This window comes from Alternaria novae-zelandiae (assembly GCF_023758075.1).
Source record: "Alternaria novae-zelandiae strain BMP 2774 chromosome Unknown scaffold_1, whole genome shotgun sequence".
Lineage (NCBI taxonomy): Eukaryota > Fungi > Ascomycota > Dothideomycetes > Pleosporales > Pleosporaceae > Alternaria > Alternaria novae-zelandiae.
In genome coordinates, this window is record NW_026056961.1 from 2137093 (window position 1) to 2163936 (window position 26844).

At 53.5% G+C, this 26844-nt stretch overlaps 11 protein-coding genes across 11 annotated transcripts; 5 read left to right on the top strand and 6 right to left on the bottom strand.

Annotated features, from left to right (window-relative positions):
• Positions 1-293: 293 nt before the first annotated feature.
• On the top strand, positions 294-2339 carry J4E88_000687 (uncharacterized protein; the record flags this gene model as incomplete). Its single annotated transcript, XM_049394361.1, has 3 exons — positions 294-299; positions 396-642; positions 709-2339. 3 exons carry the CDS (start codon positions 294-296, stop codon positions 2337-2339), a joined length of 1884 nt encoding a protein of 627 aa, XP_049260190.1.
• A 1404-nt stretch (positions 2340-3743) lies between these two features.
• On the bottom strand, positions 3744-5295 carry J4E88_000688 (uncharacterized protein; the record flags this gene model as incomplete). The annotated part of the gene is made up of 3 exons (XM_049394362.1): positions 3744-3870; positions 3923-4925; positions 4995-5295. The coding sequence occupies 3 exons, from the start codon at positions 5293-5295 to the stop codon at positions 3744-3746; spliced, it is 1431 nt and encodes a 476-aa protein (XP_049260191.1).
• An 816-nt stretch (positions 5296-6111) lies between these two features.
• J4E88_000689 (uncharacterized protein) lies at positions 6112-6702 on the bottom strand (the record flags this gene model as incomplete). Its single annotated transcript, XM_049394363.1, has 1 exon — positions 6112-6702. The coding sequence occupies one exon, from the start codon at positions 6700-6702 to the stop codon at positions 6112-6114; it is 591 nt and encodes a 196-aa protein (XP_049260192.1).
• Positions 6703-6918: 216 nt separating this feature from the next.
• On the top strand, positions 6919-7194 carry J4E88_000690 (uncharacterized protein; the record flags this gene model as incomplete). The annotated part of the gene is made up of 2 exons (XM_049394364.1): positions 6919-7161; positions 7189-7194. The coding sequence occupies 2 exons, from the start codon at positions 6919-6921 to the stop codon at positions 7192-7194; spliced, it is 249 nt and encodes an 82-aa protein (XP_049260193.1).
• A 345-nt stretch (positions 7195-7539) lies between these two features.
• J4E88_000691 (uncharacterized protein) lies at positions 7540-8229 on the bottom strand (the record flags this gene model as incomplete). The annotated part of the gene is made up of 3 exons (XM_049394365.1): positions 7540-7883; positions 7967-8165; positions 8215-8229. The coding sequence occupies 3 exons, from the start codon at positions 8227-8229 to the stop codon at positions 7540-7542; spliced, it is 558 nt and encodes a 185-aa protein (XP_049260194.1).
• A 512-nt stretch (positions 8230-8741) lies between these two features.
• On the top strand, positions 8742-9211 carry J4E88_000692 (uncharacterized protein; the record flags this gene model as incomplete). The annotated part of the gene is made up of 3 exons (XM_049394366.1): positions 8742-8940; positions 9036-9130; positions 9179-9211. 3 exons carry the CDS (start codon positions 8742-8744, stop codon positions 9209-9211), a joined length of 327 nt encoding a protein of 108 aa, XP_049260195.1.
• Positions 9212-10673: 1462 nt separating this feature from the next.
• J4E88_000693 (uncharacterized protein) lies at positions 10674-11606 on the bottom strand (the record flags this gene model as incomplete). The annotated part of the gene is made up of 1 exon (XM_049394367.1): positions 10674-11606. One exon carries the CDS (start codon positions 11604-11606, stop codon positions 10674-10676), a length of 933 nt encoding a protein of 310 aa, XP_049260196.1.
• Positions 11607-15020: 3414 nt separating this feature from the next.
• On the bottom strand, positions 15021-17766 carry J4E88_000694 (uncharacterized protein; the record flags this gene model as incomplete). Its single annotated transcript, XM_049394368.1, has 2 exons — positions 15021-16942; positions 16992-17766. 2 exons carry the CDS (start codon positions 17764-17766, stop codon positions 15021-15023), a joined length of 2697 nt encoding a protein of 898 aa, XP_049260197.1.
• Positions 17767-18290: 524 nt separating this feature from the next.
• On the top strand, positions 18291-19979 carry J4E88_000695 (uncharacterized protein; the record flags this gene model as incomplete). The annotated part of the gene is made up of 2 exons (XM_049394369.1): positions 18291-19571; positions 19626-19979. The coding sequence occupies 2 exons, from the start codon at positions 18291-18293 to the stop codon at positions 19977-19979; spliced, it is 1635 nt and encodes a 544-aa protein (XP_049260198.1).
• Positions 19980-20225: 246 nt separating this feature from the next.
• J4E88_000696 (uncharacterized protein) lies at positions 20226-21960 on the bottom strand (the record flags this gene model as incomplete). The annotated part of the gene is made up of 3 exons (XM_049394370.1): positions 20226-20365; positions 20421-21470; positions 21912-21960. 3 exons carry the CDS (start codon positions 21958-21960, stop codon positions 20226-20228), a joined length of 1239 nt encoding a protein of 412 aa, XP_049260199.1.
• A 660-nt stretch (positions 21961-22620) lies between these two features.
• On the top strand, positions 22621-26457 carry J4E88_000697 (uncharacterized protein; the record flags this gene model as incomplete). Its single annotated transcript, XM_049394371.1, has 3 exons — positions 22621-22663; positions 22810-22876; positions 23091-26457. The coding sequence occupies 3 exons, from the start codon at positions 22621-22623 to the stop codon at positions 26455-26457; spliced, it is 3477 nt and encodes a 1158-aa protein (XP_049260200.1).
• Positions 26458-26844: the final 387 nt, after the last annotated feature.

Here is a 26844-nt window from a genome sequence, read left to right on the forward strand (position 1 = left end):
CCGGTAACCATCCAAATCTGTTGACACGCACACTCAGTGTCAAGCAAGAAGTACCGTTCAAGTCTCCAGGCCCAAGAACCAGTATAGAGCATGCAAACAGCTCAATCGATCGTCTGGCTGTCAATCATGATAACACCCGTGACCGGCTTACTCCGACACACGCTTCCACCCCAAATGATGGCACAGATGAAGTGGCGGAGTTTCCAAGCCAGAGCCGCATGTTACAAGATCCAACGGGTCGAGTGATATACATTGGCGATGCAGCTACCCTATCATTTCTTCAGCTCCTCCGGATGATGGTCGAAACGGTAGCCGGCCCGTCACCGTTTACGACTGACCCTCGTCGTCACAAGATAGTCGAAGGCCAATATTCACTTCCATTGGGATATCGACAGTCGAGTCTACTCCCAGACGAGCGAACGGCACGCGTGCTGGTGGATGCCTTTTTCGTCAATACCCACGGCTTGTTGCAGGTCTTCCGACGTGACTCCTTTCTTGAGAAACTAGAGCGTTGCTACTCCGATCCGCTATCTGTCGATACGTCTTGGTCATGCTTGCTCAACCTTGTTTTCGCCATCGGCCTCACCATGGCGACACCACTCTCAGGAAGCCCTGAGGCGCTGATAATCGACAAGCTTCGCAGTGAACACCTAGACAGAGCCGAAGCTTTCTATCTAAATGCTAGGAACATGAACGATCCGATGACAGGTTTGGAGGATCAGGATTTCTGGTCTGTCCAAGCGCTGCTTCTTATGTCATATTACATGTTGGCCAAAAGCAAGCGAAACACTGCTTTTGCCTTGCTTGGGATGGCAGTACGGTCTGCGCTTGCGCTGGGCCTCCACAGAGAAGAGACCATGGTCATCTTCAGCCCCGAAGAACAAACACAGCGAAAGGATCTATGGCGGTCGATCTTCGTGATGGATCGCTTGTTATCTTGCTCTCTTGGCCGTCCAACCGCCATATCGGAAGACGACTGCTCGGGAGATACACTCCGCCCGCCTGACAGTAGTGTTCGCAACCAGTCATGGAGCTTCAGCGCAAAGACTGTTTACGACTTCAACGAGACTGGCCCACCTGCTCTGGAAGCCACTGTTCGAAGCTGCAGAGTCATCGGCGTCATTTTGCGGAGGGTGTACCAGCAACGCAAAATCAGCACTCGTCTCGCCCAAGAGATATCGGACATATGCAAGACATGGCCCCGGTTGCTGACGCCCATCTTGCAATGGCGACAAGCAGCAACTGCCTCGCCCAGTCAAGGCGTGGCCATCTTGCACGTCAACTTATTCTACTGCCATTCCGTCATCCTTCTTACTCGACCCTTCTTACTGTACATACTTAACAAAGAGACTCAACGGCATGTCGAACAACCTGGGTCGAGAGGACCACGTCCTTTCCACCGCATGGAGCGATTCAGCGAGGCGTGTGTCATCGCTTCTGTGCATACCATTCTGCTCATACAGAACGCCTACGAGGCTGGTTATCTGTCCCGACGCAATCCAGCTGTCATCTATTTCCTCTTCGCAGCAACTCTTGTCATCCTTGCCAGCGACTTCGCCGGCTTATACCAGATTGAGCTAACGGACAACTGCGTTGTCAATGCTATTAACGTCATGAACTACTGCGCTGAGAGCGATCAACAAGCAAGCCGTCTAGTATACATCCTGAGCTCTTTCCGAGACGTCGTCGCACAACAACGACTACGCAGGCGACAGGATTCAACAAGTAATGCGACACTACCCAGCATCGCATCACAACTCTACGGCAGGCAGATGCCGCAGCAACAACGTAACTCTGCGCCTCAGGCACCCGATCTAGCGCGCGCATCAAACCCGATGGATGCGACTCCACGACTCCACCAAGTGCCCGTACACATCTATCCTGGCATGCAGACAGCGCCAATCAACGAACTGGTATTGACGTATCAAGCCTCTGAGCAACACCATGTTCTCGGTCAGAACCAACACCATGGCAACCTTCAGCACAGCCCAGCTCCCACAGGAGAAGACTTTAGTGTCCATCTGTCCCCTATCCAAGAGCCCCCGCCGGTAGACATGGCCACGCCATCGTATACATCGGCCTCGAGAGCGCCCTCACTATCAGCCATGCTCGATCTATCTGCTTTGGAAGCAACGCGTGTGCCCAGTCTGCATTCCGAGGAAAGCGGACAGGATGAGCAGATTGACTTTGACGCGCTGTGGGCCTGGCCTAGTAACACACCTGCAATGGGCAGTCCACGAGCTATGGAGGCAAGCGGGGTGAGCGAGCGGGTGCAGGGTATTAGTGATAGTGCTGTACCCATGTTTGGGGTTAGTAGACAGGGCACAGATGGCCTTTGAAAGGGTGGACATGGGTGGGATTTTTGTATTATTTTCGATTCTTTGTGCATACTAGCATGTGCATTTGGCTATTTGTCAATCTATGTATTCCGATCCCAGGCTTGTGGTACAGGGCGAAATGCGATGACAGCTGACGTTGATGAGGGCGTCTCTCATCTTCTCAAGCATCTTTAGTGGTGTCTGACATGAACGCGTTGTTGTCAGCTATCTCCTTCTCACTTGTCCGACTTTGTCGCCATTCGTGCAAGCAATTGGGCTAGACGAGTGAGACAAGGACAGGTCGAGGCGAAAACAACGGTCGTCTTCGCGGCCTGTAACGCGATGTGCAACCCTTGTACCGCAGTGAGGACCTTCTCGACGTGAATAGGAGCGAGCCCGCAGTGGTCGCATTCGCCAGGGCGTTTAAACAGAGCAATCTCTTTTTGCATCGGATATTCGAATCTGAATGCCAGTGATTGTAGATGCATGAAGTTTGCTTGCCAGACGGTCGAGACGATGTAATCGTGCGGCAACAGGGCGAACAAATCGAAGGCGTCATCTCCTCCGAGCGGCGACTTTGGACTGCGGCTGAGAATGTAACGCATTGCCGAACTTCCAGTGACTAAAAGCCTTGGAAGCATCCAACACAAGTAGTGGGTACACGCCAGTACTTCCATCTTCCTAATGAAGTGTCCATAGGCTGCCGGAGGATGTTGCACATGTGCACATTTCTTTTCTATGTCTTCGTCGATAGTAACCTGGAACACGTTTCGCGTATAATACGTCTCTAAAGCTAGCGTAGTGAATTCGCGGTCCCGAGTGCCGATGATGGACGTAAGCTGTTCTGCGAAAACACTAGAGTGTGCAATCGAATCAATCCCGTTGGTTTGATCAAGGTTATGAGCCAAAATCTCCACCTTCAACTCATCTGGAAGCCGCGACCAGCCGTGGAAGGTAGTAGGCGGTTTGGTGGCGGGATCGTCCATGTTGCTTCAGTTGCGCTGAAGAGGAATCTATAGGCCGTGTCAGCTTTTGAATAGAATAGAATGATCAATGAGCTATCGCACCGACGATGTAGACGAGCACTCACCTTGAGATTGTGTTAACGCGCAGACTGTCTGCACTCAAGGATTCGCGCTCACTAATGTGATTGTGAGCCTCGTAGATCCGTATGATGTGGTCTCCTAACCAAGATTCTGGGGCGCTCAGAATCAAGGCAAAGGGTGTGAGAAACTGGCGAAGAGGTGGGTGGTGTTATTTACTGTAGTTGCCAAGCCTAGCTAACCCAGGACTGTGCGCTTCAGGTTGGGAAAGAGCAAACGCTGTACTAGAGTCACTGAAATTTTGGAGGGCACTGTGAGGAATCTTGAAGAGCACTGTGAAATTCTTTTGGTACCTAATCGTACATCTCACTCGTGCTGTCTCTTACAACGCCTCCAGAATGCGCACATCGCTCATCGCTTCAAAGGGTATCGTCTCGCTTCCTGCACCTTGCAAGGCCCACTGCAGGGTCTTCTCTACCGCACGTCTACCTGTGTGCTCAAGAGGTAGCCTATATAATGTTAGCAGATGCACCCTCAATATTGGTGTTCGGGTTAGCTCACCAATGGCCTGCTCCTTTGATAACCACGACCTGACTTCCCTTGACCAGATAGTCGCGAGCGTTATCAAATGAGAGCCGTTGATTGAATGCAGGATCAAATTGCCCCATCATGAGTGTCGAAGGGGCCTTCAGCGCGCCCTGTGGTGCCATACTGGACAGGGTGCCTGATGCAGACAAGGTCTGCGAAGAAGCAGCTTCAGAGGAAATGTTGTACAGCGCGGCAGTAACCTCGAGCGACTTTTCCCACTTGCCGAAAGCCAGGCTGTCGCGATAGATGTGGATCTTCTCGGACATGCCGCGGTCGCCTACTCTGCTCTTGACAGAATCGCCGTATCGTTCACCCTTGTCGTTCGCCTTGTTTAGCTGGGCACTTCCGGGTCCAGTAGAGATTGCCATTGCTTCAGCAGCTTCCGTAGGTTCCAACACAGTAGCAGCCTTGCCCTTCTTCGGTGTGCCTTTGCCGAACTGGTGGAGAACACGCAGGAAGAAGTAGTTGCCAAAAGTCGCAAAGACGTTGTGAAGAGGCCAGGGTAGATGGAATACGAAGATGTAGAAAGAGCTTCGGAATTGTCCAGCCACAGGGCCGAGTGCGTGTAATCCATTCTTCAGCAGACGGAAGTTGAACGGAGAGTGTATCCATGTCCTCAGCATTTGCTTCGCCAACAGAATCCTGTTCATCGCGTTCGAGTGTAGTAGAGCTGTGACGGCGCCGCCTGTGATGATCCAGTGGTCAGCCAGGACATGTGCCTCGGAAGCCAGCCGGCCAGCAATGACCGCACCCCAGTCGTGCGACACTACCACTACCTTCTTGCCTTCCGACAGGAACTGCTCTCGTATGCCGACAATGAACTCGCTCAACACCTCGAGCATTTCGTTCGGGCCGTATGCGGACAGACTGTCGGAGCCGCCATAGCCAGGGAGATCGACGGCTATCAGGATGGAGTCCTTTTGTAGGGAAGCGGATTGGAGGAGGTGGCGCCAGATGAGGTAAGAATCGGGGAATCCTGGTCTTTGTTAGTTGCGTAGTCCATTAAAGTTTGGTACCTGCATGACTTTGCTAAGAGAACACATACCATGTAGAAAGATGGTAACGTTCTTCGGCGGTGATGATCCAGTGTCCTGGTTAACGACATAGTGCAGGCGGGTACCGTTGGTGGTTTTGTAGAAGGCATGCTTGAAACCTGGTAGAGGCTCTCGGTCAAGACTCCAGAAACTCTCTTGCGCAGCAGCCAACGCGCGCTTCTCCTCGTCGCTATCTTTCGCCCAGAGCGCCCCGTTCTTGATGACTGCCATGGTCCATACTCCGGCAAGGCTGAACAGTCCAAATCCAAGTTTGAAACCGCTCCAAGCCAGACTCCCGAGTTTGTCTGCCATGTTGGCGTTTTGGCTGGAGGTGTGTCGCAGTACAGCTCTGCTCAGCTGTCTGTAGATTAGGCACTCAATAAAAGTTCGTGCACATGTGTTGGTGGTGGTTGTAGTGGAGCGACGGTCCTGTCACATGTAGCGCGAAAGTAGAGTTGAGAAAGTGCGATCAAAAATCAAGGTTGGCTGGTATCCACCCCCGCATGCTGGAAGCAAGAACATAGTCCTGACTGTAGCGGTAGCCCCAGGGGCAGATCGCGATAGCGAAGCAGATGACCCGCGAAACCACGCGGCAGAGACGATCAAGGGTCCTGTGTGTCCATGGAAGCTGCAGTGATGATCGTTGAGGTATGACGCTATTGGCCATAGCTTCTGCTATGCCGCGGACTGACGCAGTCTGATCGGTCGGGTAGCTTCGTCCCCCGGTTCAGGGTGCAGTCGCTGGTCGCCTGGGCACCGGGTTAGGGCGATGCGCGTGCTCTGCGCATCATTTAATTTATGCTTGAGTTGTCACCACTGAGAGCTGGGATATCGTGGGTCTACTCGTCTATCTACGAGATTGTACGCGCAATGCTCGTACGTCTTTAATGGCAATCATGGCATGTGCTCTTATCTTGGATGGGAACAGCAGCCATAGTAACATCTGACGTGTGCGCATAGCGATATCCAATATCGAGGTCCTGCCCTATTGTGCACAATAGCTCGCTCACCTGGGACTCAACGCAGCGCCCCCAAAAACTTTGACATTCCAATGTCGGGTATCATAAGAACTCCATCGCAACCTAGCACAGCGACTCCAACATGCACAGGCACAGTGACTCTCAGTTCTCATCTCCTCTTCCCCTTGACCCTCTCCATGACCCTCAACTCGGCACTCCTCTGCAGCCTGAGATCTTCCAACTCCCTCTCAATCCCTCTGTTCTTCTCTACAAGCTCTTTCCTCTTCTCCATCCTCTGCTTAGCCTCCTCCAGCTTGTGCCTCACAACATCTTCCACCACCCTCTCCAGCTGCCCCGCATCCTCGATGCCATGCTCTCTAATGAAGCGGTCCGCGAATTCTTCGATAGTGTGAGGTGATGGCCCTGGACCACCTGTATGATATCCGTTTTGGTGCGTCATGTAAAGCCCAGGCACGGCGGAAGGATGTGTACGTAGGTGGGAGGAGAGCGAGATGGGCAGTTGCGACGCGGAGATTGTGGGAATCTCGTCTGACGGCTTTCGCGGCGAGGGCTGGGGTGGTGGGTTGAGTATGATTTCCATAAGACTGTTCTCAAATGCCTCGTCGTATTGTACTGTGGATGGCGAGAAGTCGACCATGGGGGATGTGAGTTCGGGCTCGTCGCGTGGTGTGAGGGGCGCGTTGCCCATTATCGTGTCGTGGTTGCTCATGTTGTCGTCTTCGCGGTTGTAATTAGCCATGCGACGCGTGATGGAGAGAAGCAAGGTGTTGCGATCCGAAGTTTGTTGAATTGAGGGGATCCGTCTCGAGGCTGTCGCGATGATGGGGCTGATGCCGCATGACTAAGCCCAAGTTCCGCAGCACCTCCGCGGTCGCGACTCGCCCAACTTTTGCCTACCAAGCCCAACACCAACCCAGTCGCACATCTCCAAACAACCGACCGAACTCCGTACATCATGGCCGACAAACTGCGCGCGCAGCAACAACTCGAGGCTCTCCAGGCCCGCTACATCGGTATCGGAAGCGCAGACACTACCAAGCACGAATGGACATCCAACATCGCGCGCGACTCGCTCTCGAGCTACGTTGGCCACCCGCCTCTTCTACAGTACATGAGCATCGGACTGGGACAGCCGCGCGAAAAGACCCGACTACAGTTACTAGAGCGCATGGTTAGGCCTGTCGGGCCTCCGCCTGAGGTGAGTAATGGAAATGTTGAGTTTTAGAAGTAATGAGCTAACAGGAAGTAGCAACAAGATTGATCGGGACACTCTAGAACGACAGACTTGATTATGGAGACATGCGGAGAAGGAAGATCCAAAGCGAAAGCCGCTTTCCATCCCCAGCACGAATGCGCGCGAGGCCGGCTCGTGGATGAAGAGGAACAGATGGGTACATGCAGCAGTGCTTGTCTATGGCTATCAAAGCCGATACTATGAAGTCGTTCAGTAGCGTAGCGCACGCTGAGTGCCGGTAGTGAGGTGTACACACCTCGGCCCCTCTCAAGAAACCCCAATTGCCACCATAGCCGGGGCCCAAAGTCTTTCTCCAACTCGTGCTTTCCCATGAGTGACTTCTCAATCGCTATCGCTAGCGCTTCCTGTTGGGCCATCATCGTCGTCGTCTTCCACCACGTCACCGCCCATTAGCATCGAGACTTCACCCTTTTGCAGCATGCTCTTCAGCTCGGTGTTCCTCGGGTCCACCAACTCAATGGGCTTGAGCTTCGCCTTGTTCCTTATTCTCGGATCGCATCCTGCGTCTAGAAGCATGGCCACGATGGAGTGTCCGTGGGGCCAGACGGACTTTTCGAGCGAGTTGACGTAGCGTACGGCTTTGTGAAGGGGAGTATCCTGCTCCATGCGGTCGATCTCGTCGATCTCAAGACCGTCTTGGTCGAGAAGCATGTCGATAACTTCGACTGTGGCAGAGTTAGTCAAATCATGCCCCGTGTGGCGTGCGACAAAGACGTCCTGGTGCTGCGCCGCTGGGATAGATACTTACAGCTTCCGTATGTTGCCGCGACGTGAAGGCAGCCGTTACCCACGCCGTCGCGTGTGTTGTTCAATGTCTCAGCGACATGATCCTCTGGCTTCTTCCCTGATTTTGAGGCAGCAGCGGCAAGGTCTTTCAGAGTTTCCTCAAGCAGCTCGGTGTTGTTGCGTCGGCACGCTTCGAGGACGAGTTCACGGGGGGAAGCACCCTACATGTTGGTCAGCAGTGGTAGGCGCTGGGTATGCATGTGTATGCACCTCTTCGTCCGCCATGGTGTGTGGTGTTGAGGATGCGGAGGGTGACTGGGCAGGGACGGCGGTCCAGTCAGGTACGCGTGAATGTTTCGAGCTGTGGTTTGGCGGGGTACTCGGAGGTGCTAACGGAAAGCGAACAGGGCAGGGCGGTGTGAGGAAGTGAAGTATCTCTCTAATACGGCGATAAGGATGCAGGCGACGTCGACAGGCCAGCGTGCATAAGCCCCAATCTGAGACAGTCCGCTCCCAAGTGCGCGTCGCCGGTGGCTTTTCGCTGCTACACACTCGCCCCGCACTTTGCCGTTCCCAGCCCTAGCGGGTCAGGGTCCGTCATAACTTTTGATCTTCTTCGCGCTCGGCTTCACGCGTCCAACTTCTCTTTTGCTTACTGCCATCCACCATGTTGCTTTGTAAGTCCCATACTCACATATCCGGATGTTCCGCATGTGCCTGTTACATGGCCACCCCCACAGCTCCACGTCCCAGTCCAGCCACAGCTAACCACCACAGTTTGCCCAACATGCAGCAATATGCTGCGCGTCTCCAAAGTACCTCCCGGCGATCCCACCACCGAAGACGCTGTCGGCCAAAACCGTTTCGAATGCCTTACCTGCCCCTACCACTTCGTAATCAACAAACGCTACTACGAGCGGAAATACCTAAAGAAGAAGGAAGTCGAAGACATCCTGGGTGGAAAGGGCGCCTGGGATAATGTGGACAAGACGGAAGGTGCGCTCCGATATTTCAGCTGCAACCAGGGCCCCAAGATTGCGCCATCTTGGGCGCACCTGCTACACCTGTTGGCATCGCTGACAAGTACACAGTACAATGCCCGAACGAGAAGTGCCGGAACCACGAAGCATACTGGTACCAGCTGCAGATTCGAAGTGCCGACGAGCCCATGACTGCTTTCTACAAGGTACGTCACATACCCGACTTCCTCAAAACCCCCACTGACCTGTTCCAGTGCACCCAATGCGCGAAAGAGTGGCGAGAATGATCTGAGAGTCCTGTTCAAATATCCAAGGAGTTTGGAAGCGGAGTTCTTGTCTTAGTATACCCCGGGTGCATTTGGTGAATGAAGTTCATGTTCTCTTTTGACTTGCAGGTGCCAGTCGCTGTGAAAGGCTCAGGATGATTCAGATTCCCGACCCCGAATCGGTTCATACTCGTGGTGATCATCTCACGACAACGTCGATGCATCTCCATCATCGACCCGTGCGAACCAAAACTATGCCCCAGTTTGAGTCACAGGCGCATCCTGCACTGGCTGGCCCGTGCCGCAGGGTGGACGACCTCGCAAGATGGCGCGGATTCCTACCTATTCCTCTCTCTCCCATCGTTGCTTTCGGGCCTCTTGCAAAAGCATGCAACTATCTCCCGGCTCTGCTGATAGACCTTGCCTCATCAACCTTCATCACACCTGCAAGCCCTACCTACCACCGAGGTCGGGAACCTATGCCAGGATGATGGCTCAAGGTACCGACACCGAACAACCAGTCATACCAGTTTCTCGGTCATTCCACGCCTGGGCGCGACTTCCTGATGAGCTCAAGTGCGAAGTTCTCTCGCACAATCTAACCCTGAATGGAAGAATCGACAAGAGGAAACACGCCCAGTGTCTACAGTCGGACCTGTTCCCACTCTTGGCCACGCGCAACCGTCATCTAGCCAACATCGCACAAGAAGTATATTACAACAAAAATGTCTTCGAGCTGTGCATCGGGTGCCGCATGCAAACAGGCGACGTCGAACTTGGCAAGGGCTATTCGTTTTCCCCTGAGGACCGCATCAGCGGTCTCTGGTGTCCCAAGCCACATACGGCTGCCATGATACGTCATCTGCATATTGTGGCGATGAACTGCAAGGTCGGTGTAGAGAAGGGACTTATATGTGCCTCGCACTCGACGAGTTGGATGTACCTTATAGATCTACCTCCCCGAGACTATTGGATGAACGGTACCAAAGATGATGCACCTCGCGCCAATATAAACCCTGGATGGCAAGAACGCTTCGTCAACCTACATACCCTTGGGATCGAGTGGCGTCTTGAACGCGATATCATGCCCGGATGCTTTCTCGAGGATGGCATAGGAGACATGTTGAGAGCTTGTATAGAAAAATCTGGGATACGTCTCCGGGCACCGAAGGTGGAGTTTACGGTCCGTGATACTTACAATGGCCGCCGGTTCTTGTGGCACTATCATCCTTGCGAGCAGGATCATACCGAAGTCTTTCAACATCTAAAAGACATGATTATGGGCAAGGAGCCTTGAGTCATGCTACCAATCATCTGGAATTGCAAGACATGCGCCGGGTGGTGTTGAATATGCAGGATGAACGGGAAGGCTACAAGGTCTGGACGTGCAAGATCCTCGTCTCAAGTTTCCAATAGCTGCTTTTTACTATCCATAATGCTAATGAATACATCCTCATTGACCAAACCCAGGCATGGCTGAGACTCACGTCCAATCAAGAAGCTGATCATCTTCCTCTGTCGGGACGACCAAGACCCTCGCCACATGCGGCCATAACACAAAATCCCACAACCAATAGCCCCCCTCATTCAGATGCACATGGTCGTCAAGCATGTTCTTGATGAACATGTGCCTCGTATCAACCCACTTCACCTTGTCCTCGCGATCCCGTTCAGTCTGATCCTCATATGTCTGCAGCTCGTGCTCCTTCTCAACCCGAAGAACCCCGTTGATCTCTCCAACAACCTCCCTTAGCATCTCATTACTCTGATCCACAATCTCATCAGATATATCCAGTCTATACGACATGTCGCACGCCAACACCGTACTCTTTGGCGCAATCCTCAGACAAGCCTCCACCAATACTCTCCAGCTCTCCACATCCTGCTTCCGGAACGCACGCTTCTTCTGCAGATTGTTCGTCCCGGAAGCCACGATCCAGAGTTTGATGTCGCATACGTCTTTCTTCGCCGTCTTGAGCATGTCGTAGAGACCTTCTGTGAGTCGGTATGCGACGTTTTGGTTGCTGTCGCCGCCTACACCGGCGTTCCATGCGACTCCAGTGTCTCCGAGTTTGCCGATGTCGGTGGTGATACCGCTGGTTTTGAAGCGCTCGAGCATGGAGTTGCCGAGGTAGACGACACTGATGGGAGATGTGTTTGAGAGGTTTGGTACGGGCGCGTCTGGTGCGGGGGGAGAAGCATCTTCGCTAGGTGTAGGTAACGGGGTATCGAGTTGAAGTCGCGCGATGAGTTCTGGTACGTGTACTTGGTGGTGCGTTTGGTGCGAGCGTTCCTTGAACTTGGCGAAAGACTGAAGCTTTTCTAGGAACTCGGCATCGGACAGGTGCAGGAAGTTTGTCTTCGCGTCTTTAGGTATGCTGGACGCTGCATTGCTCTGTTGGGCGCTGGAAGACATTTTCGGATTGACTTGAGTGTTAAGGTTTTGCGAGGTTCAACGGCGCGATGTTTCGTTGGTGTAATTTGTCGAAGTAGAAGTTGCAATGAGAGCAGGATGTATGCGAATCGCTCGATTGGGGTGAGCGTGGGATGCGACTGCTAATCTGTGGTTAAGGGTAGAGAAGGCGACGAATCAGCGCGTAGATATCAACAATCGTTCCTGCTTGCAGCTAGATTGCGGCAGCAGGAAAGGGCGTCACAGTTTTAAGGGCTGATGCGTTAGAGGATCAATGAGAATACCTTCGCGACCATGCATCTGAGTAGCTAACTTTATACACCTAGAAGCTCGCTCACTCGCTTGTCAAACATGCATCTCGTCCAGATCTTTTTGGGTGAGACGATACTTCCCCACGTCCAATAGCTTACCGCTCCATCTCTCAAGTTCATAAGAAGGAGCGCATCGTATGTCCACCGCCACGTTGCTACTTCCGAACTGGATAATCTGCCCACCTATGGTGCCCATATGGCGAGTCCTTCGGCCGAGTCGACACGGTCTTGATCGTCACACGATGCTGGTCTTGATAAACGCCCACATGGGCAATACCAGTGAACTTCGACCTCTCTGTAACGTATTCAGTCCTCTCTTCTATGTCTTTATCGTCAAATATATAGAAGCGTTGCCATCGTTCTTCTCGAGTTCCGTTGGATTTCGGGTCAAGCTGCTTGAAATAGAGTGATTCCACTGCATCGATATCGACGTCGCTTCCTCCGAGTATGACTGGTGTGATTGATATGATTGATATGATTGATATGATTGATATGATGGTCAGATGGCGCGTGGGAAAGTGAATTGGGCCGAGCCGCTGAAAATACGCCTCGAAATACGACCTCGGTCCGTCGTCCTCCTCGTTGTTGTAGAACAGACACTCCGGGTCGAGGTTGACGGTCAAGTAGTGTAAGTTAGGAAATTTTGACCCATCCCCGATTTCCCTCAATAATTTTAGATGATGAGGCTTGTTGTAATCGAGGTTAATCTCGAGACGGCGAACAAAAGGCCTTACAACAGGTGGGGGACAGTAGCAAATATTCCTCTTCGAAGAGGGGGTGTCATTGGACAGTATCACCGTTCGATTGACCCCATAGAAAGCTTCCAGAACAAGGGGCTTGATTTCGGGAACAGAGAGGAGGGGCATCACTGTCTCTTTCAGAAACCGCCTTGTCTCAAGCGTGCGGTACTGGAAAAGATTGATTTCGAAACAGTCTTGGGGATAACAGAGAAAATGGAGGTTGCATTCATCGAGCCAAGTGCAGGATGTCACGGCCGTTGGAGTGTGGACGGCGTAGCGTAAGATGAGCAGCTTCAGCTCTCCAGGGAGGCTGCGGAACCCTCGGAGGAATAAGTCGGATCCGGTTGTCATGTTGGTAGTCGTCGTTCTTGGTTGAGTGATAAGGCTCGTATGGTGTGAAGGCGTTGATGGTATGAGCGGGATTATAGTATAGAGTAGTGGCCTGAGAGCGGGACGCAAGGCAGGTACCACCTGACGTAAAGTCCGTGCACCGCGACTCACTAGGCAGGTGCACTTATCGTTCCGCGCGTTCGTTATATGAATCATATGCGATTGCTAATCGTTTTTTTAGTGTTGAAATTGGTAGTTTAGTGCTGCAATGTTGCTTCTCAGATAGGTGGGCGGTGCCTAGTACTATGGGATGGTAGGAAAATTCAGTCGACAACTACAGTACAGTGGTGACTCTAGGCAGGTGCAGAACTGACAGTGTGCAGTGAAACGCTTCCAAAGTTCTAAAATGGCAGTGAGACTTCAGTGGGTTGATACCAGGTAGGCGTTACCAGGCCTGATGTGTTTTAACAATGGCTTTTCACAAATACCTCGGCGATACGCATTTCTTGGAGATGTGATATTGCGCTCACAAGCTGCGCAATAACGACTACAATGTGGAAAGCTCCTGGGAAAGACGTTCCTTATCGAGGTTGAAAATTATTGTATACATGACAGTCAAGACACCACCGCCCATGTCCAGAACATGCTCTCTGACGACTTGATGGGAATTATGCGCCGTGACACCAGCCCGTATAAACTCTGGAGTTTGTCCTCATAGCACCTTCACATGTTCCATGCTTCGGTCACTATGCCACGTCAATACGGCGCAACGCCGACAAAGATCCCTCGTTCAAGCAGTCGAAATGCGCCTCGGAGGAGAAACGCCCCAGAATAGTGGTTCGAGGCCTGATAGTCCTGGAGACAACTCTCATGTTGTATAGTGACTCGGAATTGGCGGTCCTGTCATGCCGATAATACCACGTTCGATCGTGCGCTCGCAATGACCGTCACAGCGAGTGCGCTCATGAGCATGCTCGACTTCGACCTGGATGTTTTTGGCCTGCAACAATAGGCGCGCCTGCTCTGGCAGTCGCTCGAAGAATACATTCGATTCTTCCGGAAGACAGTAAGGCAAGTGGATCACAATGCGGAGTTCTTTCAACGAGGTGAAGTATCTTCCCCAGCCAGCCTTGGCCTCATTGTCATTTGCCCACGAATGCGGCTCCAGAATAAAGCAGGTATACCCTCTTATGAAGGACGCGCGGCGAGGATGAGCTAGGACAGCTAGTTGCGAGCCCTGACAGCCGCCGCAGTAGAATAGTCCTAAGGGGTACCTGAAATCCTGTATTTCCATATGTATCTCGAGCTTCGTAACAAGATGTGCGATGGCCTTGGATGGATAACGGAAAGACAAATGGGTTCGACGTGACCCGCGCACAACTAACCAGGCCAACTTGAAAGTGTTTTCGTGGTAATAGATCTGGTATGCGATACTACACAGCTCTTTATTGGCAAGCGCGGTGTTCAGAAAGCGGGGTCCGTAGATAAAGTCATGGCTACGGCTAGTGACGCTCCAGGGAAAGCGGAGATGGCGTCGAAAGATCTCGAGCTTGAGCTCCTCCGGAAGCTCATTGAAGCGATCGAATTTGACATCAGTGTCGGAAGAGGTAGTGGAGAGGAGTAAGTCCTCAGGTGAGTCCTTGGGAACGTCGATGGCGAGTGGGAGATGGACGACCGAATCTTCGGCCATGTTGTCTTGGGCGATTTCAAATCTTGGGTTCGGATTCGAACTGACGGGGTTGGAGATTGATCGAGTGCGTACTTCGCAGCTAGGTAGCTTGCATATGTTGCCAGTAGAGCTGCTGGATGCCCACCAGTATTGAAGTGGATAAGGAGCTCAGTCTGTGCGCCCTCCACAGTCTAATCCACTTCAAAACAACGCTGCTTGACCAATCGGATGGGCAGTACCACGACGTCAGCCGTCGGACAGTTTCTCGGGCAACGCAGTGACGCTTTTGCCGAGGAAGGGGACAGTGCCAAAGGTCTCGTGCGATCTACAGTAATCCCGATCCCCACTCGGCAGCGGCTAAGTTCGCTCAATCTACATCTGCTTCATTATCAATGGTAAGCTCTACCATACCATTGACCGAACATGTGTCTGGCCGAATGAACAAGCGAGCGGCGGCCATGCTGACTGTGCCTGCACTCATCGCCAGTGTCGCAATGTGCGGCTTCGGTAGCTCTTCTAGCACAGCCTGGTTGTCTCTCGGAAAGTCCGCTGCCTTTGCAGACCGCGAGTAGAAGATACGAGATGACAGAAAGGGTACATAAGTACTGAGTCGGAAGAATCGCGGGTGATGACTCTCGGCCTTGGAGGTTGATGTGTCAGATCGTTGTCTTGATACCTTCTTGACATTGACGTCCTGAGTCTGCACAATGTCACGAGCTTTCTTTGGAATGACGAGCGACTTCCGGGTCTGGTTTTGACTCCTTCTCTGGTCGACAGGTAGGGTTGAAACAGTGTTGTCGGCAACAAATGGACTGACAGAGGCTACGTCTAGATCCATAACGCAAGGCTGCCAGCTCTCATTGAACTCCACGGGCTCGAACGATGCGCCTTTATTGCGCATATAGCTCTGCTCGATGACACCAGAGCCTCGCAATAATGTTGGCTGTGAAGCGCCATGAAAGTTGTGCAAATGCTGGAGGAAAGCGTCTTCAGATGTGTAAAACTCTTGATTGCACGAGCGATACCGATGGTAGTTCTGCGCATGTTCGACGTGGAACGTTCGATAGCCGGAGCCGCAAAGGTGACAATGGTGAGCTTTGGCCGAAGGAAAGTCTGGACACAGGGGCGGACCTGCATTGTCTGCAGCAACGTCGTCGAAGCTCCGGAGAAATCGACAGCTCCACACACGACAGTGAGAGTGTTCGTTCATATCTTTGACATCCGTAAAGACCTTTTGGCAGTATCGGCATCGGAAGGATTCGTATGGTGTAGTCGAGTAGAGGTTCTCCAAATGGTTTTCCTTGCGCTCGCTCCACCACACAGCACGGTCAAGCTCACGCGCGACGAGGTGCTCAGCAACATGCTCACATCGTTCGGACCAGTCTTTTGACTTCTTTCCGCAGAAGCCACAATGAAGCATAGGATCGTCAAGCTTCATTGGAGCACCGAAGCGACGCCACTTCATGGCGAGGTCCTTGCAACCAAAGTTGTGGCCTTCAGCGGCTAATAATCGAGCTTGACAGCCGGTACGTACGGACGGATGTTTGGTGTTGGCGAAGTGAACATGGTGCAGATGCTGGATGAAGTGATCGCGGCGATAGAAAGTTCGTTGGGATTCGGGCTTGCTTCGGCATTGTTGGTACTTGTGGCCAGCCAGGTGAGCATCGTCGGGATGGGCCTGGCCGCAGAATGGACATGCTTCAAGATTTTCGGATGACTTTGTGTCACAGCAAATCCAAGTGGTTCGAAGCGCGTGGACAGAGTCTTCGTGGCGTATCCATTCATACTTCGTCTTGAATGCCCGCGGACAGAAAGTACAGAAAAAAGGCAGATCTTTCTGGGGTTCACCTGCACTGTTCACACCGTTAATGGCTTGGCGAGGAGACTCTTTCCATGCCATCCGACGTCTGCCTCGACGGCGATCACGACCAAAGGACGAGGTTTTACTGCGGCTACCGCTGGAAGACACCGTGTATGTTGTAGGTGCAGTGCCTTCAGAAGAAGCAATCGAGGTGATGACGGAACCTCTTCTGCCTTGTCTGGACTCAGACCATCCACTATTTGGGATGCTTTCGTTGAGAGACTCAACATCAACGGCAGCCTGCACTGCAGACAGTTCAACAGCTTCCTCTTGGTACGACTGTGCAAGGTATACCGCCAGAGGCGGCTGCGGCAGTTGATTGGCGTCGTCTGCTTGCTTTTGGAGGCTTTCCAGACTATCCTTTGACAGCTTCGTCTTCAGAGTGCGATTGCTCTGGCCTGAACCATCCTTTACAGCGGGGTGGGAATCTGAATAGGTAAGTCAAAGCATGATCTCATGGAATGGGATACGACTCACCTCCACACTTCTTCCTGGCTCGGGTGTTATTGAACCAGTTACGGACTTTCTTCACGTCGAGATTGGCTTGATGTGCGATGATGTCTAATTCCCACGCGCAGGGGTATGGATTGGCCGCAAATTCGTCCTCCAACACCTGCCTTGCCTCAAGTGGAATACGGCACTGAGGACCTTTACGTTTGGCTGATGCTGGTTTCCAAGTGGCAATTGAAGGTTGTTGCTGGGATGCGGCCGATCTGACTGGTAGCTGCTCCTGTCCAAGGGAGGCATCGGCCGGAATCATTGAATGATCGAGAACTGAAGGACGTAGCCCAAGCTGAGAGTGCGGGGCATCGATTAAACTGCCTTCATCATCGCATTGCATTAGCGCAAGTGATGACAAGGAAGGCGGGAGAGCGAGATCCGTCGCATCGCGGAGCCTGTGGTCCTTCGCATGTTCCATATCAACCGTTTGCCAATCGACGTCTGCTCCTGAGTCTACACTCGTTTCAATCATGAACGTCGCAGCATATGTTGTTGGGTGAGACGTTGGCCATTGCTGGTTTATATCGCCAGAGGAGGGATCGTGTGACACGTCGTACATGGGCACGTCGTACAATTGGAGGGTATTTTGGGCCACTGGTTCCAAAGCGAAGTCAATAGCCGTGACATTGTCTGGTTGAAAGTATGACACCGTTTGCCCACTTGAGGCATGAGTGTGTTCGACTACGTCGTTCTGTTCAAGAGCGGCGAAATCGAAGAAATCGTTCATCCTGTCGAGCGCGTCGGGATCCATCGTGACGCGTCTAGTGCGGCCCTGGTGGACGCGCTGAGAGTGGTTTATCCTGGAGCCAGGCAATGTATCATTGGCAGGTCAATAGGTCCGAATCGAAAAGAGAGACATCTGATGTTTGGGGGTCGCATGACAGAACGTGGAAGCCGGCTTGACGCTGATGAGGTGGAAGGTGCTGCGCCGTCCGTCGTCTATTGATGAACTGGGTGCGCCCGGGCGATCCTCCAGGCAGCCAACACTAGTCAGCTCATGCTGTGTGACGAAGAGACCGGCATTTTCCTAGCATGATAGCAATTCATCAAGGCGATCTTGACAAGTAAACCTCACGGCACGGATTATCAGGATCTGCTCACTCGCGAGTTTGATGCTGATATTAATCACGGTCGGCATCTGTCCGCGTTCAGGCCGGGAAGGCGCCACCATCCGATGTCGTTAGCGTGACTTGTTGACCCACCGAAAAGTTCCTCCACCCGAAAAGCTCACGACATTCGCAACTCCACGCGCATTGATCGCATCCAACTTTCACAATGGCGGCCGAAGTACAACTCCTGCAGCCCTTGAAGCTGCCAAAGGGCCCTTCCACCCTTACGTCTGAGCAAAAGTACTGGAACTCATTCGCCTCGGAGCTCAAACTCGACCCTTCGCAACATTCCTCGCCCGTAACTCACATCTCGATACCGCCCCCTCAGCCCGCCAATACGCTTTCGGCCACCCAAGACCTGTTCGCAGTCACCACGGGATCGCGCGTCCAGATTTTCTCCTCCAAGAGCCGAAAGGTCGTCAAGACGATATCGCGCTTCGGCGTCGACGACGTTGCGCATTCCGGAAACATACGACGCGATGGCAGGATTCTGGTCGCAGGAGGAGATACTGGTGTCATACAAGCGTTCGATGTCAAGAGCAGGGCCATATTGAAGACATGGAAGGAACACAAGCAGCCCGTCTGGGTCACACAGTGGAATCCCACAGATCTTACTGGCCTGATGAGTTGTTCCGACGACAGAACCGTGCGATTATGGGACCTGCCGAGTGAAAAGAGCGTCATGAAGTTTGACGGGCATCAAGACTACGTGCGCAGCGGCACCTTCATGCCTGCGCAAAGTGGGCTGCTCGTATCTGGAAGTTACGATCAGACGGTGCGACTCTGGGATTCGCGAGTAGGCGGAAAGGCGGTCATGGTGTTCAAACACGCTGCGCCCGTCGAGACTGTCCTCCCTATGCCGTCTGGAACGGCCGTCCTCGCAGCAGCCGACAACGTCATCAGCGTTCTCGACATTGTAGCCGCAAAGCCGATCCACATGCTGCGCAACCACCAGAAAACTGTGACCGCGCTCTCACTAGCGAACAATGGCGAACGCCTCCTCTCCGGTGCTCTCGACGGCCACGTCAAGGTCTTTGAAACAACAGGCTGGAACGTCGTAGGTGGGATGAAGTACCCTTCGCCCATCTTGTCACTCAGCGTCATCCCGAACCAAAAGGAGGACAGACACATTGCGGTCGGTATGCAATCTGGTCTTCTCTCGATCAAGACCCATCTTTCCGGCGAGCAGAAGGTTCAGGCTCGTGAGCGAGAGAAGGAGATGAAAGCGCTCATGGAAGGCAAGATCGAAGAGTACGACAGGAGCAAGAAGCGGAAGCGCGGAAAGGGCTGGGAAAAGCGCATCCGAGGCAAAGACTTCACCGGCGAGAGCGCAGACATCGTGATCGAGGGCAATGCGCGGGGAAAGATCACGGCCGGACAGCCGTGGGCGCATGCGCTGCGAAAGGGCATGTACGCGCAGGCGCTGGACATGGTGCTCGAATCAAAGGTATGTTTTCCATTCTCCTGCACACCCCTGAGACTAAGACTGATATCTCTCAAGGACGCAAATGCCCGCAGCCAGTCCCTTACCCTCCTGACCGCTCTACGCCACCGCTCTGCTCTCCGAACCGCTCTCAGCAACCGCGACTCCGTAACACTCCAACCCATCCTCCGCTGGTGCATAAAGAATGTTTCCGACTACCGCATCACACGTCTGACCACCGACGTCGCGCTCGTGGTTCTGGATCTATACGCCGATCAACTGGGCAGAAGCGAGGAGGTCGACGATCTAATCATGGCGCTGATGCAGCGAGTCAAGGTGACCGTCGAAGCAAGCCAAGACGCATGGAAGGTACGTGGCATGCTAGATATGCTCGTCAGCAGCGTCGGCGCAGCAGACGGCGTGGAAGTATGAGAATGGTAAAGGGATCTTTTGTTTGCATAGCGAAGGCGTTTAGGATCTTGTCACATGTTCAAAAAGTTGAAAAGGCAGCAGCAGCCATGTACGTTATGCACCTTGGATGGGTGATAGAGAGATACCCGGATAAAGCGATTGGTATTGCTTTGGATGATGGGGAACGGTTGATCTTGAATGGTATATTGTACAAGCCAGTTTTCTTCCACCGGCAATATATGCTATACACTGAATTCGTACAATCGTTTACCACAGGCAGTATTGCCGTTGTGATGTGACGGGTCGGTCGGGAAGTGCGGTCCACAGCTTGCGGTTGTCGCGCTTCTTCTGAATCTCGTCTGAGATGCGCAAGCGCGTCTTCTCTTCCTTGAGAAGAACGGAGAAACCTGTCGTGCACTGTTAGCGCCCGATCCTCCGAAATAAAGTGTGTGACAAGCTCACTCGTCGTCCGGTGCTTCAGCATGTTGATAGCACCCCGCGCCCTGAACTCAGGGGTCTTCCAGCTCTGCCCGGGTCCCACCCACGCCTGGTCAATGTATATCTCGCTGGGATCGCGGACCACCTTCTTACTCCCATCCTTCAACTGGATCGTCGTGTCCTTGAAGAAAGGCACCTTGACCGGCTTCGCCTCCAGACTGCCATTCGTTTTCGACGTCTTGTAGTCCCAAGTATCCTTCGGTCTCCCCGCATCCGTAGCTGCTCTTTGCTTTTTCCAACGCGACACCGCAGCGTCTTCGCCAGCGAGACCCATGCCGCGGGCCGCAATGGCTTCGTTCTGCGCAATTTCGAGGCCCTTGATGACGTCGCGGGCCACACGTTTCGGGGAAAAGCGGAGTTGGACGAGGGCTTCCGAGACAGTCTTTCCGGCGATCTGGTTTACGACCTTCTGCAGCTTCTTGGTAGACGTAGGAAGGAGTTGTGACCTGTAGAGTGACTGGCGTTCGGTACGGAGTAACTTCTGCGCCTTTGTCATGCGGCCGTGACGCTTCACGCCGGAAATGACGAGTTTGCGCTCGAGACGCCTGCGGGCTTTCTGGTCGGGATCGAGTGACATATCCATGAGCTCCTTGTCCTCCTTAAGCGCCTCTTGTTGCTCTCGCTTGCGGTAATTCGCCTTGAGTTCGAGTTTCTCCTGCGGGCTCAGGTCTGGCCGCCAGCCGGGGATGTCGCTTTCGGGTGGGAAGAGGGAAGTTGGGGTTACGGCGAAGTCTCCTTCACGAGGGGTGGGGCGTGAGGGCGCTGCCGACGCGTCTGTTCCCTTCGCACCTGTTCGTTTTGCCCTCTTCGATAGGTAGTCTTCGAGGATCGGGTTGGTGAGGTCATCGTTGTTATTCTTGACCACTCTGAACTCGGCAGTGCGATGAGCGACTGAAGAGAAGGTATCGGAGAGGTCATCGTTGTCTTTCTTGCGCCCGAACGAGATATTGCGCTGTGAGATTGAAAGGATCGAGGTTAAGGGTATCCATTGGGTGTGTGGGCGCGCGGCGAGGGCTATTCAATGTTAGTCGTCATGGTGTTGTACCGCCCGGAAGAACGACTAGCGCTCCGATAGGTGCGGAGAAAATGGTGCAGGGAATCAATGTTCCCAGTAATAGCTTACCTGACTGCCCCAGCCGCCGTGAGGGTATCCGGGCGCTCATAGCGATGCTCGACACCACAGCGCTGCGGCGTTGATGATGCCAATGCTCTGAAGTGTCGCGGGAAATTCTGTGGCACGGCGAAAGGCTCCGCGCTGGCGCAGGGCGCTTGCAGGGGGCTGGCTTGGCAGCGGGATCATCATTGAACCAGAGCGATCAGAACGCAGAAGAAATGTGCAGGAGTCGTGTCGTCCCGCTCCTGTCCAGACCACCGTCGACTCTAGACTCTTGACCCCGTTGCCTGACGCGCATTCCGTGACGCGCCAAACATCGTGCTGTACCGTCGCCAACTCACTCCGGGAGTCCGCATCCTGCTGCTCCGAGTCGCGACGTGCTCGCTCCATCATTACTCGATTAGTCGCAGGCCCAAGCTTGCCTGGTGCACCTAACCACCTTTTCTTCTAGACCGGGTGTAGGCCTTCTCACCCACGACGCCGACGAGGTCATCTCCCATCACACTCGCTATCCCCATCGCCTCGCGCCTCCGACGGTCCTTTTCGCGCCAAACGCCCGCCGTCGTCCCATGCCGCTCGTTACGAGGGACCCGATGCCTAGTAGTTTCTGCAGCTCGCGACCATAGGAAGAGAGAGCATCGACAGACGCCTGGCGCGCGTGTAGCATTCAAGACAGCTGCTGGATCGCAGTGCGTGCCAAACGAGGGCAAAAGGTCGTGAACGCTGTACACCATGGATATCAACTCGCTATTATCGCCGTCGGACTCGCCTGCGGGCACCCCAACACCACAAGCCGCCCCTACCATCCCGTCGCCGTCACTACTCCGATCCCCGGGCAAGCGCACAAGACGCCAGATGCCATCGCGAACACCTTCGGGCCTAAGCCAACAGATCAGGTCCTCCCCGCAGCCGCCCCAGACGCTCCAACAGCGTGTGCCGTCCCCGGGATACGCCAACATCGCGAACGGCGCAAGAGGAGTACACAGCACAATGGGAACGCCACAACAAATAGCATCGCCGCATGACGCGCGCATGACGACCCCGAACCCCATGTACCGTCAAACATCCACACCGGGCATGGACACTCTTGCAGGTACGTGCCCGCTTTCTTTGGGGTAGTGGCACAGTGCTGTAGACGGCCCCCATATGAGGGAGCCGCAGCTCAGATGCAGGGAGGAAAGAGCTACGACAAACGACGATGGGTCGCTAGCTCCCAGGGAATCTGCTAACAACTTTCAGACCTTGCCAGCATGCAGCAACAACAAGCTGCGCGCCAGAACTCTGTAGTCCACCAACGGCCTGTCACGTAAGTTCTTCATCTTTGCTGATTTTTCTCGTCCGCCCCATTTCTGAGCCGACGACTGCACCTGCATGTCCACAAGTAGCGCGCTTTGTGTTTTGTGGGGCAGGCAGTGACGTCCGGGTGTCGCGCTTGCCCGTGATCACGGGTTGCTGTAGCCCGTTCCGGCAGCCTAGTTTTGTCGCGCAAACTCCACCACCAAACACTGACCACTTGCCAGACTGCAACACCTCGGACAAAACCTCTCCGGCGAGTCCGTAGCTAGCATCATGTCCGAGGCCTCACCGCGACCGCGCAATTTCATCACTCGCTCTCTCGACCAACAGCACATCGACTGGCTCAACCAACTCGATAAAACGCTGCTGGAAAACCCATTCGACTACTACAGCCATGTTTCGCTCGTCACCATTCTACACCAAGGGCTCCAAAAACACCTCGCTTCGTTCGACTCCGACCCAAACGCGTACGACCCAAATGCGTACGAGTTGGTCCAGACTCTGCGCGATGCCTACAAAACCATGTCAGACAAGTATCCGCTTGGCGAGCTCTTGTGGCATTACCGGCTGAACGACGAGAAGACTCTGGCCAAGGATGTGGAGCAGCGCATGGGTGTGCTCGAACTGCACAAGCAGGCAACACAAGAGGAACCTTACAGCGCAAAGCTTTGGGCAGCATACGGCGAGTATGTGAGCTACCTGGTCGCCTGCTCTTGGGAGCAAGTACCCCCAGAGGAGTGGTCTGAAGAGGAGAGGCTTATTGGTCGAGAGCTCTTCCAACCCCAACTGCTACTGGACGCGCTGCAAGAAGGTGCTGAGAGAGTCAAGTACAACCTCCAAGAGAGCAATCTCGTCTGGGACCGCTACCTGCAGGTTTTGGAAGAAGACCTCGAGCGAGGAGGCTTCAGCCAAGAGAAGGCGAAGAGGGTAGCCGCCATCTACAACGACCGCCTCGGCCAACCACATGCAACATGGGCGAACACCCTTAGCAGATACTCTTCTTTCAATTCTCGCTACAATCAAAGCCACTACGAGCAGGTTATGGATGAAGTGGTGCAAAAGAATACACACATCAAGCAGCAATACGCCAACCGCGAAGAGTACGAGTTCAAACTCCTGCAGGCTATCCAAGCAGGCGACCAGGCTGCAGAGTACACCGCCATGACACGCTACTTGAAATGGGAGAAGAGGACTATGGGTGTCTACAGCTTCCATCTCGTCAACGCACTTTATGAGCGAGCCACGCTCCGATTTCCCGTTGATCCTTCCATATGGGAAGACCACGTTGAGTTTCTCGTTTGGCAAGATAACCGGTCGGTAGATTTACTCAACGTTCTCGAGCGCGCGACACGCCATTGCCCATGGTCCGGGTCACTCTGGTCCCACCGGTTATTGACACTCGAAGCGGAAAACAAGCCATTCGAGGACCTTGAACTTGTCAAGCACACAGCCACTGGGTCTGGACTTCTGGAGCACACTGACTTGGATGAACTCATCAAGGTTCAGCTCGCCTGGTGTGGATATCTTCGGCGAAGGGCTTTCGATGACCCCAGAGCAACGGAGGATGATGTTGATGTTGCCGAGGTCGGAATTCGATCGGCTTTGGAGTTTGTCCGAGAGGTCGGCATGAAGAAGCATGGCAGAGAATGGACGGACCGGAAGTACCGTCTTGAGCGCGCCCACATCAAGTTCTGGCTCCAACGCGGTGACATCGATCAAGCCCGGCAGATTCAGGACTCTATCACCAAGTACCAGGAGGACTCTTACGACTTCTGGTATCGCTGCTACATATTCGAGATGCTCCTGTGGGCGCCACACGCAACGAGGGGCAAGCAAAATGCAGGTCAACCGTTATTGCCGCCTACCCAGGCCACTGCCATTTTGGAACGTGGTATGAAGCGCTTACAAACAATTGATCAACCAGAGCTGCTCATCGACATGTACATTAGCCATTGCGAGCAGCACGAATCGGCGTTAAAGGTACGCAGCGCGACGATTGAGCGACGACGAGCTGAGCGCATCGTGTCCGTCCGGAGGGAGAAAGAGCGAGCACTTGCGGCCGCTGCAGCTCCGCCACAAGACACGCCAGATAGCCAAGTCGGAGACAGCTCGACGAAGCGGAAACGAGAGGACGGTGACGAGGATGCAGTATTGAAGAAGAGCAAGCACGTAGAGATCTCAGAGGCTCTTGACGGGGTCAACGGTCAAGCCAGAGTCGCGAGCGAAGCACCCTCGGAAGCTCGCTCTACAGGACCGAAACGAGATCGCGAGCACACTACAGTCATCGTGAAGAAGCTACCACTCAACACTACACAGACTCGAATACGCCAGTTCTTTACCGACGCAGGCACAGTCCGCAATCTAGTACTGAAAGAGGAGAAGGATAGTCTCACGGCTGTGGTGGAGTTTGAGTCACCCGAAGAAGCCCAATATGCTCTGAGCAAAGAGGCGAAAGGATTCGAAGGTCACAACATATCGATCGAGCGAGGCCAAGGCACGACACTATACGTCGCAAACTACCCTGCGCATGCCGACGAAGCCTGGATCCGGAACCTCTATAGCCCATTCGGAGAAATTATCGGCATTCGCTTCCCTTCACTCAAGTACGATGCGCATCGCCGATTCTGCTACGTTCAGTTTGCTTCAGCTGAACAAGCGGTCGCTGCGACACAGCTGAACGACACTGACATTGAAGGGTTGAAGCTAATCTCAAAGATCTCCGACCCCAAGGCCAAGAAGAAACGCGATGGCGCTACCTCCGAGGGTCGCGAAGTCTACATCTGGCATCTCAACTTCAAGCTTAAAGAACGAGAAGTTAGGGACGTCTTCTCCAAGTTCGGCAAGATTGAGAGCACCAAGTGCCCAACTATCAGGTCGACTGGCAACAACCGCGGTTACTGTTATGTCGTTTACGATAACAAGGATAGCGCTGAAGCTGCAGTGGCAGAAATGCATGACAAAGAGTTTGCCGGCATGAAGATTAATGTCGAGATTGCAAAAGAGCGACCTGACACGAAGCCAAAGGTGCAATCAACCCTCGATAACACGGATAACGCAGCCGTTCGCGAAGGTACTCCTGGACAGAGCAACGCTGCCCCTGAAACCGCTATCAAGCCCGCATCCTTTATGGACCGATCCATTGCAATCCTCAACCTGCCTGACACTGTGCCTGACGTGCGCATCAAACCGCTTGTCGAACAGTACGGCTTCAAGAGGATCAAGCTCGAACCCCATCATGGTGGTGCGATCATTGAGTTCACAACCGTGGAAGGTGCTGGCAAGGCTCAGTTTGCGCTTGAGGGCAAAGATTTCGAGGGAAGGAAACTGCGCATCGGTACAGTCCAGGACCTCAACAAGCAGAAGGGAGAGTGGAAGGCGAGCAACAGCTTCATCCAGCCAAACCGTGTCAACCGACCTACTACTGCTCGCGGTGGACGAGGACGAGGAAAGCCCGGTCTTGGTCGCCCAGCTATACCGAAAGGTGCTACAACAACAAACGGCGAGCCGAAGAGCAACGCGGATTTCCGCGCGCAGTTCTTGAAGGAGCCTGCGAAGGAGGCAAACAAGGACAACGACAAAATGGAAGAGTAATGGCAGAGGATGGGAGTACGGTCGCATGTCAAGGCCCTACACGGGCCTGACTGGTGTTTATCAAGGCGCGGGAATCAACGGCCGCTTACGGTTTAACTGCATACTTTGGCGTTTGAGGATTGGTTTTCCATGGATCGGAGCCGGTATGGTTGGCTTTCGATGTCCTCTTTCCTCTTGGTCTGGTGCTGAGCACTGTGTATGTAGTATAATATAATGAGTGTAAACTATGTCCCAGTCTGATCGGTTTCACTATGACGATGTCATTCATGCAAAATCGCTATGCCCTTAGACTGGACTTTTTAATCCTGTTCACATCAACGCACGAAGACTAATCGGTGGCTCATACCCCGACAGCTAATCAATCCGGCTTAGCCAATATGCTGTCGG